Source organism: Phyllostomus discolor, chromosome 1 (genome assembly GCF_004126475.2).
Source record: "Phyllostomus discolor isolate MPI-MPIP mPhyDis1 chromosome 1, mPhyDis1.pri.v3, whole genome shotgun sequence".
NCBI classification, from domain to species: Eukaryota; Metazoa; Chordata; class Mammalia; order Chiroptera; family Phyllostomidae; genus Phyllostomus; species Phyllostomus discolor.
Window position 1 is genome coordinate 29,161,422 of NC_040903.2, and position 15,319 is coordinate 29,176,740.

General features: G+C 37.1%; 1 protein-coding gene across 1 annotated transcript in view; it reads left to right on the top strand.

The window, feature by feature from the left end:
• Positions 1–15,319, top strand: part of GABRB1 (gamma-aminobutyric acid type A receptor subunit beta1) — a 326,469-nt gene that overhangs the window by 232,135 nt on the left and 79,015 nt on the right. The window contains exon 5 of the mRNA XM_028507078.2: positions 5,437–5,519. Within this exon, the coding sequence (XP_028362879.1) occupies positions 5,437–5,519 (83 nt within the window). The remainder of the gene's footprint in view (positions 1–5,436; positions 5,520–15,319) is intronic.

A 15,319-nucleotide genomic window follows, 5' to 3' on the forward strand; every position in this document is an offset into this window, starting at 1 on the left:
TTATTGGCTGGGTGAAGAATGTCCTGAATTATTGATAACTAAAAGAACACTAAAAATATATAATAAGGTCAACTTTAATTTTGTTAATTTTTATTATTGCCTGTGGGAGAAATTTTACTGAACCAATTGTCCCCTGCTCAGACTGTCCTGAATATACTAACTGGAGAGAAAACAAACCTTACCTCTTGAATCCAGAATAATCTGAATTCACATGCCAGGGCTACCATTTACAGACTTTGTCCATTTGGAAACATTTCTTAATCCCAACAGATGTCAGTTTCTTTATCTTTGAACTTGATGTAAAAGTGACATCAACATAAAAAGGTAATTTTACATAATATATTAAATAATACATGTGGGGTAGTCAGAATAATGGCCATCCAAAGCTATCCATGTCCTAATTCTTGAGACTTATAAATATGTCACCATACATGTCAAAAGGGACTCTGCAGATGTGATTATATTAGGAATTCTGGAATGAGATTATCAAGATGGGCCCAATGTAATCACACATGTTCATATCTAGAGAAGGTGGGAGAGGTAGAGGGTGAAGAGATGTGAGGACAGAAGCAGTCACTGGGGCGATGTTCTTTGAGGATGGAAGAAGGGGGCGTGAGCCAAGGAATGCAAGCAGTCTCAGGAAGATAGGGAAAGCAAGGAAATGGGAAAGGCAAGCACAAGTTGGCCATCTCTGGATTTGAAGTTCTGAACTGGGTTCACAATTCAGTTTTTGCTGAGTTGGTTCAATGTATAAAATACTGTTCAATGAATGCTGCCAAGATATGAAATGCAGCCCCTTTCCAAGAATAAAAATAAAATATTTTACAAGGATTTACTCAGGGTGAGGGGCTTGCTTTAAGTAAATAGAGAAAAAGTTATTATCATAGCATTTCAAAAATCCTAAAATTGAATTTATTAGTATGACCATTCTTACTCTATTCCATTTTCTCTATTCCATTATTTTGCTACTCTTACTTACATTCCTCTTAAATCTCATACGGCAGTTTACCTTCTTTGGTTTTCTTATCATTTTTGTCTGGTGCTCTCAGGATTTCACCTGCAAATAACAAGGTATTTTCTTAAACATAGTAGCTTACCTAGAATAAAATTTGATGGCAATTATAAAGTTCATACACAGTCTTTACACCACTTAGTATGTGCTGGTGAAGGAGAAAAAATCCACGTACTCTTTCATTGTGACTTAGGCTAACCCATCCATCTCTTCTCATCAGTGTCTTTGGGTGGTAAACCTCACAGGGATTAAGGGTGCAGTCTCAAGGCCAAAGAAGACATTCTTCAAAAGCACTTTTACTAAGTGATGCTGATACCAGTCTTATAATTGTCACTCACTACCAATCTCACCAGTCTAAGTTGTGTTATGTTAGTGTCTATAGTGTCTACTATAGTGTCTACCAAAGTGTCATAGTAGAATTCAGCATATTCAAGCTATTTTTTCCTTCTCTGTTCTCTTATTCTTTTAATATAGATTCTATTAAGTTTTTACAGTTATGTTCTACAGAGATCAGGTTTAAAACCTAAAAGCTTATCCTTATATAATTGAAATCCCAAGTATATGTATATAATTTGTTCATTTATTTAAGTTCATATTCTTATATACCAAGTGCTCTTTATATGTTTGCATGTGAGTGTGTGTGTGTGTGTGTGTGTGTGTGTAGCCAGATTTTAAGCTGCTATGGGCCAGAACCTCTGGGATCCTGTTTTGTCAGCAGTGAGGGTCACGCTGCCCTTAGACATCAAATATACATGATTTGTAATTACTGTGACTCTTCAAGTCAGTGACCATGCAGAATACACCTTCATAAATGAATACTACAGCAATATGATTTCCGTTCACTCTCCAGTATCATGGGACCATAGTTTTAACAGCCTATTATAGTGTTCTGACCTAACCTTCAAAATGTCAATAAATTGGATTATAATGTAAGCCATTCTAAAAGTCTTTGAAAGAAGACAGATGAATGTTATGCTATCATGAATCTGTACCCCTGGGAATTCTACATTCAGAAAAAGTCAGTTAATGCTTGAGTGTGAAAAGTTAAAAACAAAATTTAAAAAGCCCTTCAATCTTGAAGCTCTCAACCCATCCAGTTTTGGGATCTTTAACACCTTGGATTCCGTAGACTTAGAGCATCAGGCTGCTCCAGCTTCAATGTGAGTACATTTCTATATGGAGTTGTTCATGCATTACAGAGGTGACTGACTAGGGCTGAGCAATTAATTCAGCCAGGTAAACAAATGGAAAAACAGGGAGGGAGCAGTCATTCTTCAAGATGTTCGCTGCTGCCTCTCACCCAGAAGACAAGGAGACGATCCAGGGACATCTCTTTGTTTGTCGGTGATCCTGGGATTCTTTCTGAGCACTTTTTTCTCATAAAGAGCTCAACACATTCAGCTCACTCAGCTGTAAGCATTACAAAATCCAGAAATGCCACACCCTTAAATTAGCAGAGACTGACACTCCATTGTATAAATTTCCACAGGCCACAACGTGGATTTATGAGTACTGCTTACATAGGGGATCCCGTCTGAGTCTCAGTGATCCCTCTCTTCTCAGGGCCCTTGTGAGACTCTGGGGACCATATTTGTAAGTCTGTGGCTTCCTTCCAGCCCTTACTACATAATTTCAGAGAGTTGGCACCTAATGCAACTTGGGCCAATGAAATACTCTGGGGAAATGGAAATTTGGAGCAGATGGCTGCCAAGACAGAAGCTGTTTCACTAAACCAGTGTCAGTGCTTTCCAGAGGAAGTCAAGCACTTGATTTCCTGGAGTTGCCTTGATACCCTCCCTTTCTGAGTTACAATTACTCAACGTTTCTGGGTATCATGATGGGATTTGAGACAAAACAAGTTAACTGGCACAGTAGATCATAGCTGAAAAAAATATCAAGTCATGGGCAAGCCTCTGCTGTGATGTGTGGTTTCCCAAAGTAATATCAATTAGATTACTTAGACCTATTGATTGCTAAACAGATTGATCATAACATATAACAATAGTAAGTTCAGTTATGCTTTCCAAAGTTGTTTTCTTTTTCATTACTCACAACTGTAGGATGCATACACATGAGACATTAGTTATTCATTTATACACAAGGCTTCATTAGCTCTTCAAATTGCTCTTAAAAACTCCAGAGCCCCACGACATGTGAACTGGTGGTTCAGTGTAAGATGTCAATGTGTGTCCCGATTTTGATACGATATGCTTACCTAACCAGATGTCACACATCTGAACAGGTCAGGTCAGGTAAGTGAGATGTACAGACCAGTGGGATTCAGCGGTATTCTCAAGTATCTCTAAAGCTCTTTAATAGTCCCACAAATAATATTTAATTCTAATTTTGGGTTAAATAGTATAATTATTTAAAATCATAATAAGAAACAAATACACTGTATTGTATCCTATGTACATTTTCATGTATTTAAGACCACCACAATATTAACTTATGCAGCCAGGTTAATTTATGCAGAGCATGGAGCATTTTTATTTTGAAGCAAGTCAAGCTTCCTATTAATCCATCATTAAGCACCTACTAGAGATCAACTACCTATGAATGTATAAAGGTGTCATTAATCATAGAGGTGGTTACTTGAGACATAGGTTTTGTTTTTCATCTAATTCAGGGTAGCCTATGGCTGGTCATGTAAGATGTTTAGAAACAAATGTTTTACTATTAAGATTCTTCTCAGTACTAAACTAACAAGATACAACAGAAAATTATTGCTGCTGAGGAAGATTTAAGACCCTAATTATAATCCCTGCTTTCAAATTTGTATGCTCATTAAAATACATGTCAACACTTGAACTTATAAGGTAATTTTATATTAACAAAATACTGTTTTGTTTTTATTTCCTTTGTATTTTACATATGTAGCTTCTGTGTAAGATTCGTTTCATTAATGTCATTCTCAAAGGAAAAAAACTACCTCTATAGCCAGGTTTCCCAACCTTGGCACTCTGACATTTTGAAGCACAATTATTTATCAATGGGGGCTTCCCTGGTCATCGCCGGGTGCTTAGCGTCATCCCTGGCCTCCGCCAACTGGATGTGAGCATCAAGCCTCCACCACCAGCCTGACCATCAAAAACTGCACACAGACATTGCTGAATGTCCCCTGTGGGGAAGATTACCCACTGCCACAGTTGCAGTCGTGAGGTCACAAGGCTGGCCACACTTCAGGAATTCACAGATCACATTTGCATATTCACAGTTTTTATGCATATGCAGCTGTTAAACAAATACTACAGTAAAGTGGATCATTTCTAAAGTGTTTTAAAATATGTATTGTACTGCCTTATTAAAAGCGTTTGAAACACTATGCAGTCCATGAAAATAATGTTGTACAACTGTATTTTCAGACAACAAAAGATATGCAGATTATTTTAACTGAAAAAATTAATCAATTCATGTAATTATGAGAGCAGAAAGAAAAAAGGAATCTAGTAAAATCCTGGTACGTGCTGAATTCTGGAATACAACTGGTCTTTAAATTTTTAAAACACTTTGAAGAAATTTTTAAAATTAAACTTGAAATTTATTTTTTGCTCTCACCTATTGCTCAAATACATCTGATTCAACTGGCCAACATCCCGCCTGAGAAAGGCTTCAAAGGGAATGTCCTAGCGTTTATCCGGTGAACTTCCATTTTTCATGAGGAAAGCCACAGAGAACTTGGAAAGGGCTAGGGCTTTTGTAATGATGCTTTTAAGAAGAAGGTTTCTGTTAGGATAACACACATGACCAAAATAATAACTCACCTGAGCAGCCTCAAAAACATAGGAATGAAGAATAGTTTGTCAAATTTAGATACACTTGATGGGAGTGTAAACTGGCACAACCTCTCCCAAGGACAATGTGGCAAAAGATACAACATGTTTACCTTTTTCCTATCCGTTTCCTTTTTAGAAATAGCCAACAGGTGTCATGACACATCATAAAGTGTGCCAGTGTATTCAGAACATCTTCATTTGTAAAAATAAAAGACAAGAAACAATGTAAATGACCACCGAAGGGTGACTGGGAAAATAAATTATGGTATTTCATACAACTGAACACACTGCAGTAAAAACTTTAAGACAGCTTATTATTTACTGTAAAACCAATTCCAAGATGCATTGTTAACACAAACAAGCACGGTCAAAACAGGTAGGCTGCCATCTAAAAAGCACCGCCCCCAAGAAGATAAAGTGGGGTCAGAGGCTCATGGAGATAAATTAAATAGCCCAAGCTCACACCACTAGCCAGTAGCAAAGAAAGACTCCAATTCAATCTGCCGGCCTTCAAAAATTTTAACCACAAAATGTTTATGACTCCTGGTAAACATGATTCAGGGCTGGGAAGCCTGGAAATGAAAGCCATCATCCTTTTCTGAATCTATCTTTCATGATGCTCTTTTTTTCTGTCTCTCCTCCTGACAGCATCACAACCACAGCTGCTTGTATGATGGACCTGAGAAGATACCCTCTGGATGAACAAAACTGCACCCTGGAGATTGAAAGCTGTGAGTTCCTTGGACAGGGGAATGAGATAAAGGAGGGTTGCTAAATTCGACCTTGCACTGAATAATTGGTACTGGAATGTTTGCTACCAGCTTTTTAAACATTTCCCAGGCTAGTGACACTCTCCCTGTTATTGGTGGCTCCAGGATCATTTCAATGCAGTTAGATTTTTGCACCATTAGGAAAAGTCTACTTAGTTTAACTGGATAATTTATGAACTCATGTTTTCTCATCCAAGTGGAGCTTCTCCCAAAGTGTTCCAATACCCAAGCTGCATTAACAAGAGAGGAAAAAACATTTTAATATGTGAAGACTTTGTGAGATCGTTTTTGATTTAGTCTGTCGGCCTGAAGGATTGTAAATTGTCATCTTTTAGCAAAACACTATGGTGGAGTCTCGTGTGCTTTTGTCTTTCTTCGTAGGAAGAACAAACCTTCATGAGGCTTGTGCATCAGGTCAAAGTCTTGACCGACTTTGGTTTGTCCTCTTGGGCAGTTTTTACTTGATTGCTTTCTTAACAATTTGAGTAGTTTAGTTGCTAAGATTTAACCTGATTGATTATCTTTGTTTCATTGTTCGACAGCCATCAACAGGCAGACAGTGGAGTCCATTTTTTGTGAATACCAGGCCCAGGCCATTTCCTGGTTTTTAAGCGGCACAGAAAGGTGCAGCCGCTAATTCAGAGCATGGCAATCCCACCTAATGTAATGCGAGCAGTAGACAGATATTTATTTAAATCATCTAAAGCACTCCCCAAATTTAAACATCCAAACAGTAAAGAAAAAAAGGGAAAAACACAGGTGACCTCATAGTATTATTAAAGAATAAATGTACTCGCAGTTATCTGATTATTAATCACATTGATTTTCCAGTTTTACTGAATAGAGACATAGAAATAAAGTTGCTTACACAGCTGTAGCCATAGATTCAGACACAGACGTTGCTCTACTAAAACTAGACACTAGAATGAACAAGAAATTCCATGAGCTACTCTTTAAGTAATATTCTAATTTTAAAATTATATAAATAAGTCCATTGATAAGTGTTCATATGTGAAAGTACTGATGATGGCTTTTGGGTTAAATGCCAGTGACAACCAAATTCAAAAGATGAAAACATAATATGAACCCAATTATTTCTTAATGGCCAGTGGCATTTTATAAATAAGGCAGAACTTAACCTACGCAAGTAAACCATCGCCTTTGGAACTGACATGGAAAGAGGGTAACTCGCTGGTTTCTCTATGTGGGTCGCCGTTTACCCTTGACACGTCTTCCACTGATGGTGAAATTGTGCCGTTACCTCTGCCGCACAGCAGTAGCATGTGACATCCTCTCAACATTCAAAGATCTTGTGGTTTACATCATTTACTTTAAAAATTCATGAATTTGACAAATATTGAATCTATTCTGTGTTGTAAATTAGCAAGCGCTAAAATGATCAGCATTTATTTTCTCCTAAAATGCGTATTTTATTTTATAATACATATTGAGTTTTTTTTTCAATTATTATCAATTCCATTTTTCTTTAAGCAGGCAATTTACTTTATTCATACTTAGAAAATAGATGACTTTTAGGTCCATTTATCATATCACACAATGACTAAAACAGAACTATAAATGAGGCAGAAACAAAACATAAGTTTTGTGGGGCACGAATGTGGAAGCACAGACAGCCAGATAGTCCAAAAGAATCGTGAAATAGGTATCAGCTGAGAGTTTGTGACTCAGGCATCTGATGCTCACTGAAGCAATTCAGTAAGATGCAGTCAGTTGTCTGGAAAGATGGATGCGACAGAGTAACTAGGACCCTAAAGTCAGCTAATATGTAGAATTGCAGACAGATGGTGGCCATCATTAAAGTGACCCAACAGCAGGTCACAGAACTCTAGTCCCTAAAGATATTACCCAAAGCAAAGCAAAAATTCAGGTCTGTAAGCATCTGTGTAATGAGGACTTTATAATGGTGGGAACCCAGAGAAAGGGGGGAAGAAATACAGAACTGCCTTCTACTTGCCAGACCAAAGCTGGGCATTAATATAACCTAAGCCCTCTGTAACATAACTATTTCCAACAACATTTGAGAGAGGATGTATCTGAGGCTCAGAGAAGTAAAACAACTTACCCAGGGCCACAGGGCAAGGACTGTGGTGAAGGGTGGACCCAGACCCAAGTAATCGTACTGTGACAGAATCCTACGATCACCAGGTGAGCAAGGAGCAGAATGGCAAGGATTAGAAGTACAACACCAACTGGAACCACTCTCAGCTAGGCTGAGGATACTGAATCAACCAAAAACTGGTCTGTATTAACTGAATTATCCCTCATAAAGGTTCATAGAGCCCAGAAGCTGAGGCAGAATTAGTTTTAGGTCAAAGGTCATATGTTTGCAACTGCAGAGAGGGGTAGCCTGTGGATGCAGGAAACCAAATAGTCCTTGATTCCGCTGATGTTAATCTAAGAAAAAATTTTGAAAGCCTCAAATGATGACATTGTTTAGCTTTAATATTTTAGTTAAAAATGTATCCCTCTTTAACAATGGATAAATCTATGTAAAGAGGTCTTAAATATTAAGAGGAATAACTTCAAACAGCAAAGTAACATATGGCAATAATGTGGAGTTTAAATGAGCTTTGCTTGTTCCTGCCTAAGTACACAATCAATACATTGCTAACTATTAATAAATATAGAATCCGTCATTCATCTATTTTAGCTCTTTACTATGAAACAGGTGCTGCATTATTTGCTGAAACAGCTCTCCCTGAATTTATGAAGACTATAATTGAGCTTTCAAGTGATTACAAATGAGAGGCTGTAGTGTCTGTTGAGGAATACGAATGATAAAGTAGACATTCTGCAAATGTAAGGTTGAACCGACTGAACTTTTGTGAACAACAGAGTAGAAATGCTACCTGCCTTACAAAGTGAACTCGTTTGTATTCTCTTCCATCACAACCCCACGGATGAAGAAATGTTTTGCTTGGATGGGTCCTTTGAGAAAAATTAAAGATGATTTATTTTCTGTAATGTCATCTAATCAAGTAAAATTGGACAGGCCATAAAGCCTTGTTATCTTGAAAATCTAGTTGAACTTGAAGCAGATTAATAGCTTTATGGCCCTGGGATTCTATAAAAAAACAGTTAATGGCATATAGAAGAATCAATCAATACATTTAGCATCAAGAGGATTTGGAATTTGAAATCAGTCAAACTATCGTGGGAGGTTTTGATAGCCACAGGATTCCTGGAGATACAAAAGGCCTTGGGATAACAATCAGGGAACATCTGGGTGCCTTGTCCCACCTTCTGCAGCAACCATTGAGGAAGATCTCAACCCTCATCTCATCCTCTGGGTATAAGCAGTGTCACTGGTCCCTGCAACCAAAAGCAGTAGAAGCCATTTCAGGCCTGAAATCCCTCAGTAGGCTCACCCATCATCTTTGGAACTCCTTTATATCTTCACCATTCTAAGTTAGCCCTCTGTTTCTTCAGAGGAAGAGGCGCCCCTACTTCCTTTATAGCCTGACCCCAGCCCCTGTGTTCAGGATTCCATCTTTCCGCCTCCTCTGAGAATTCATTCTTTCAAGTTTACACATACCCCCACCCCTGATCACTTAGATACTCATTCTCACCCTCTGTACTAGCTCTTTATTCATAGTTTAAAAACAAGCTTAAAACTCTTCTCATCACAAAACCCCTCTACTCTACCCCTATATATACCTGTAAGCTTTTCCTAATCTCTCTACTCCCTTTTTTATTCAAGCTACTTGAAATAATGGTCTGTATTTGTTGCCTGGTACCTCAACTTCCTCTTAACCCACTGAAATCTGGAATCTGTCCACCCGTCTCTCACCTGCACTAACCCTGTTCTCAGAAAGGTCAAAATGCACCTCTGTTTACATGTCATCTTTATTCCCATGATCTCCAAATATATGTATCTGCAGCTCAGATCTCTTCTAAGAGATTGATGAATGTAGCACTCTTCTTAGAGTATCTATTTTTAAGTTTCAGAGGCATCTTAAACTTAATTTGCTCAAAATTTAACTATTAATTTTCCCTCCCAAATGAGTTTCCTTTCCAGTCTCCTTAATCTCACTATCAAACAAGAATTCTAGGGTTAATTGTTGATATCTCCATTGCATTCTTTCAAACCGATCTATTGTCAACTACCATTCATTCTACTGGCAAGGTATTTATCAAAACCTTCCACTTCTCTCCAACCATTGCAAACTCACCATTACTTCTTACCAGGTCATTGTACAATAGCAGTCTCATCACTGACTTCCTTCAACTCGTTGTCTACCTAGCAGCCAGAGTGATCTTTGCAAGCTATACATTGGATCATATTACTTCTATAATTGAAAGTATTCAAAGACACCCATTGCACCAAGAAAATTCTCCACATTTTCTTTTGCTATTTTATAATTATATTCAACAATCAGCAGTTAGTTCTACAATAACCATTCGTATGTTTTTGTAAGTGGTAATGGGTACATAAGTAACTAATGCATAAACTTGTTTGGTGAATCTTCATCCTCATTGTTTTCTGAACAACTGTGCCCAGATACAGTATGGGATATTCCTTATTCATTCAGCCCAAACAGCTGTGTTGCGCCTGGTGTCAATGCAAACATTTGGAGTTCCCATCTCCTTCATGGTAGGTATCCAGAACTCTTTGAGTGCCCTACAGGCATACTTCTTGAAACCCACTCTATGGATGCACTTGTGAATGGTGATGGTGTATTCTCTGGTCACTCCCTCACTGATGGCAGAATGGTCTTTCCTCTCGACACCCTTTTTATAAGGGAGCTATTATGCTGGGCCCAGGTTGGAAAGTTCCATGCTTCATAATTTGACTTTCATCCTCCTATGTGCTCTCCCTCCCTCGATGTCTTTGTTCTCATCTGCAGCCATCTTTCCCTTGCTTACTACACAGAACTACATCACAGATTCTGTTTCCTGCAGATCAGTCTTTCTTCGATCCCATTATCATATGGTTAAAATGTTTTGATCTGTCATGGTTCTTTTTTGGCTTTTCTCTTCTCATCTTTCAACTTTCCTGTAAGATGGCACCTCCAATAAGAGGCTTTCTGAAGAATCCGATCTAAATTGCAAACCCCAAGTTATTGTGTTTCCAAATTCTGTTAATTTCCCGTGTAGCATTTAGTAATATTTATATGCCTGTGTGTTTATTGTTTCTTCCCTCTGTGGATTATAAACCCCATGGAAAGAAGGATCATTGCTTTGTTCACAACAATAATTAAAGCTTAGCCTAGTACTTTATAATAAATATTTGTGGAGTGAATATATGCTAAATGTCTTAGCTCCAAACTTTTCAAGTCTTAAATTTTAGAGATAGAAATTTAGTTTCAATTTTCTCAAATAAGATTTAAGGCAGGGATTTTTTTTCTTGCCATAAAATATTATTTCATTTGTCAATTTTATATTTGTGCTTTAAGACTACATCAAAATGTAAATTGTAAATGTGTCAACCAAAAGCCAAATATGGGAAAACCTAACATGTTAATTACTTTAGGAATTTTGATAGATTGGTAAATGTGATAAATTTCTACAAATTTTTTTCTCCCATTTGAGCCATTAACTATCTACATACCTCCTATCTGAACCACATCAAACAAAGGTAACATTTAGTGATATTTGCTTGTTTCTTATTCTCAAAACGAATGGTTTGTTGCCCTGGCTCCTGTGGATCAGTGGATTGAGTTCCAGCCTACAAACCAAAGAGTTACCAGTTCGATTCCCAGTCAGGGCACATGCCTGAGTAGGAGGCACATGGCAAGCAACTACACAGTGATGTTTCTCTCTCTTTCTCCTTCCCTTCCCCTCTTTAAAAGTAAATAGACACATAAATAAATTTTTTAAAAAATAAATGTTTTGGAAACTTTTAACTTAGGCATTGTCTTCAAGTATTTAATTTAGTGAATCATTGACTCAGTCTATCTCTTAGTCTCAGGGTATTTCATGTTGATTGAAATGTCCTAGTAGTAACAACATATACACACAATGTCAAGCCACAGTCATGTTTGATTATTTCCAAAATAAAATTGACTTTTGTTCACAAAAATAGCAATTAATAATAAAACTGTGTCTACCTAAATAAAATGGCCTAACTAAACTATGGAAATTTTTCTGCAAAAAATGTGATGTTTTGCAGAGTTGCAATGCAAACTTATTCTATTTATTTATTTTATGTATATATATTTACATATAAATACATATTTATTTATATATTTTATTTTTATTTATATAATGTATTACATTAACACATGGAAGTAAAATCAAAATAAGTGTAATGTCCAGACATGAAACAGGAGTGGCTCGACAAAAGTCTGCCCTGGTAAAGCCACAAGTAGAGAACTGTATCCAGTTCTTAATGCCATATTAAGGTAATTTCCTTTAGAGGAGGGTGCCAAGATATCTGGGTAGAAAATTTTAGGGAGGTGGCATAGCCATTTCTAGATGATTTAAATACTACCATATAGAAGAAAAACCTTGGGTTTGGTGTTGCCTGGTGTATTAGCCGGGATTCTGCAAAGAAACATAACCAGTAGGATATGTAGATAGAGAAAGAGATTTTTGTAAAGAATTTGTTCATGTAATTATAGAGGCTAATCAGTCCCAAGATCTGCATAGTGAGTCAGCAAACTGGAAAGCTGATGGTGTAGCTCCAGTCCGAAGTCCAGTAGGCTTGGGATCCAGGAAGAGCCCATGTTTCAAATGGAGTCTGAAAGCAGGAAAAAGCTGGTTATCCCACTTCCAGGCAAGTCAGGCAGGAGGAATTCTCTCTTATGTGAGTGCCAGTCTTTTTGTTTTGTATAGGCCGTCTACTAACTGGATGAGGCCTGCCCACATTAGGGAGGGCAATCTCCTTCCCTCAGTCTGCCATTGTTGTTAGGTAAGTGCTAATCCCTCCCAAAAATACCCTTACAGGAGCAAAAAGAACAATGCTTGATCAAATATCTAGGCACTTTGTGGCTCACTCAAACTGACACTTAAAAGTAACCCACTCAATGCTAGTTTTGAACCTGTTCAGTTCAATTCAGCTCAACTAGCATTTCTTAACTGGTTGACTATGTGTATAATGCTCTGTGTGCTGAGCGCGGCAACTGAGCGGACAGGCGAGCAGAAGGTACAGGAAGGTAGATGTAGAATTTAAGAAAAATACTGTCCAATGAGCCAAGGTATCCATTCATGAAATAAGTCCCTTTTAAAGAAAGACTTCCCCACCCACAGAGACATCTCAACCAATTGGAAATGGCCACCTACCAGCATCAGTGTAGAAGATGTTCCTCACTGAGATGTCAGCCAACTATAGAACCTTAAAGATCTCCTTCAGCCCTAAGATCTAAATCTCTGACAGTTTATTCAATTTAGTTACATCACCAGTAAGTCACTTTGTATGCTTGCTAAAATATTCGCTCTAAAGTAATCTTGATTTATAAAAGGTATTAGGGTATAGCAAAAATGTTATGAATATATGAACATATAAATACTCACAAGAAATATGAAATAGGACAATTACCAGCAAAGCCTTTGAATCATTCTTACTTTACTGCTGCCTGCCAAATCATTAATTCTGATCTGAAATAATTTAAAAATAGCATCTACAACATGCTGCACACTTTCTATTCATGGGTGCTAAACGCTAAAAATAACAGAAGTAAATTGAACTTCATGAATGATTCATGGCTTTCCCTGCTTTATGTCCCCATTGTCAAGGAAATTAGCACCATTGGATATCTCCTTAGATAAATTTGGTTTTGCCATATTCAGTAGACTACTTAATGAAAATGAATATTTCACATTTATGTTCATAGAAATGTTAATGAATTTTAGTGCCTGCAGCTTTTTTGATGAGCAGAGGAGTGGGTGTAGGGAAGAAGGAAATACTTTCTGAATTAATTTATTTTTTTCCAGACTGCTTCTTTGAAACTGTGAAAAAAACACTCTTTCTGAAAAGTCTCTGATCTTTTTAAGTTACAAAATACACGAGCTAGTGAAGGAATGGAGTTCCATTTATGAAAATTAGTTTTGCAATCAAGTTGACTATAAAGTTAGCCTTATAGCTGTCTACTTCAGCCCTATAGACAGCTTAAGTTCATTTCCCATGCATGCATGGATAAGTGGCTGTGTAAATTGATAAGGATATCCCAGATCTACAGATTTAGATTTCTGGAAATTTCTTCTCTCCTTGGTGGTCTAATGGGTGATCCTTTTGCTGCTAGCTTCTTAAGAAGAAATCCAAACAAAGCTATTCTTTTCCCTAAAGGTTTTAGGTATTAGCCAAACACTTAAAAAGACATTTTATAATGCAATTCTGATCTTCAAGAGCTGAACATCCCTGTTAGACTGACAGCTTTGGTTCACTTGGGATAAAAAACTTGACAATAATAATAACTAATATTTATTGATTATGTATTATGAGCCAGACATTCAACAAAGATTTCCCGTTGAATTTTACAGAGGAATAAATCAAAGCACCAAAGTAATTGTTTAACATCATAAAACAAGTTGTCCAAATGGGATATGAACTCAAGCAACCCGACCTGAAAATCTAAGGTTTAGCCTATATAGTACAACCTCTTAAGAGAACTTCTCCACAGTGTCCTCATAAAACGCTTCTCTTTATCTTCCTCACTGTGTGTGAGTCGAGTGATTATTAGGTTTGCTCTATGTGAATGCAAAGCACTCACCCAAGGACAAAGCAGGTTTTAATTGGTCCTACTTCTCTCTACTGAATCTGTTGTAATTCAGTTTCTCTGTGAGCATTTATTCTCTAACGTTCTTGCCAACTAAACTGAACATTGATACAATTCAAGAATAACCATTATTTTTCCAGGTAACTTCTATAATTGCAACAGATCACACAGAAGAGAAATCCTTTATCTTCTAAATGGCTACAGCTACGATTTCCCACATCATTTCAGTATTGCATTAGGCCTGACCGACTGCAGTGGTGCTGCAGTTTCAAAGTCCATTCATCCCTCAAAGTTGTATCGCATGAACATCTATGGTCTTGGAAATGGATATATTCTCTTGAGAGGTCTTGACTTGGATTGTTCTGTGCACCACATCCACATAGGCACCATGTGAGGATGGATATACATAGTTATTTTTCATTCAGGTGTCAATTTCAACATTTAAATTGCTTTATTCTTATCTTGAAGATCAAAGATTTTTAAAGGAGGCTTTTAAAAATTACTGATAGCATGACCCCATCCTGTACTAAAAACAGCATTTGTGAAAGGTGCCCTTGCAAAGCATTTTTTAAGCTCTCCAGGTGATTTCAATATGCAGCCAAGTCTGACAGACACTGCTTTAAGGCAGCCATGCTTTGAATTTTTGCTCCACTCTTTTTCTAAGAGACCCAGTTCTCTAAATGGGAAGCAGAATAGAAACAGAAATGAGAGAAGAAAGTACAGCAGAGAACAGAAAATAGCATGATTTCCAAAGAAAGGAATCATTGAAATGATCAAAGGAGAAAATTTAAACTACCCTTTCTTTTATCCTCTCTGGCAGACAGCTCCATTTTTTTTCTTTTTATTTAAAAGTGTGTGTCTGGAAATAAATAGGTAGACCAGTAGACCCTGCTTTTCACTAGCATTAAGTGCTTAAACTAGATATTCAAATCCATATAATAATAGGTCAGGTTGTTGCTATTCTACTTTAAAAGCCCTAATATAAATACCACATATTAATATGGATGCAATCAATGAAACATTTATTTGTATAATGATACTGTCTGTGGAAAATGGAGTTATCTACTTGGAAGAGAAAGAATA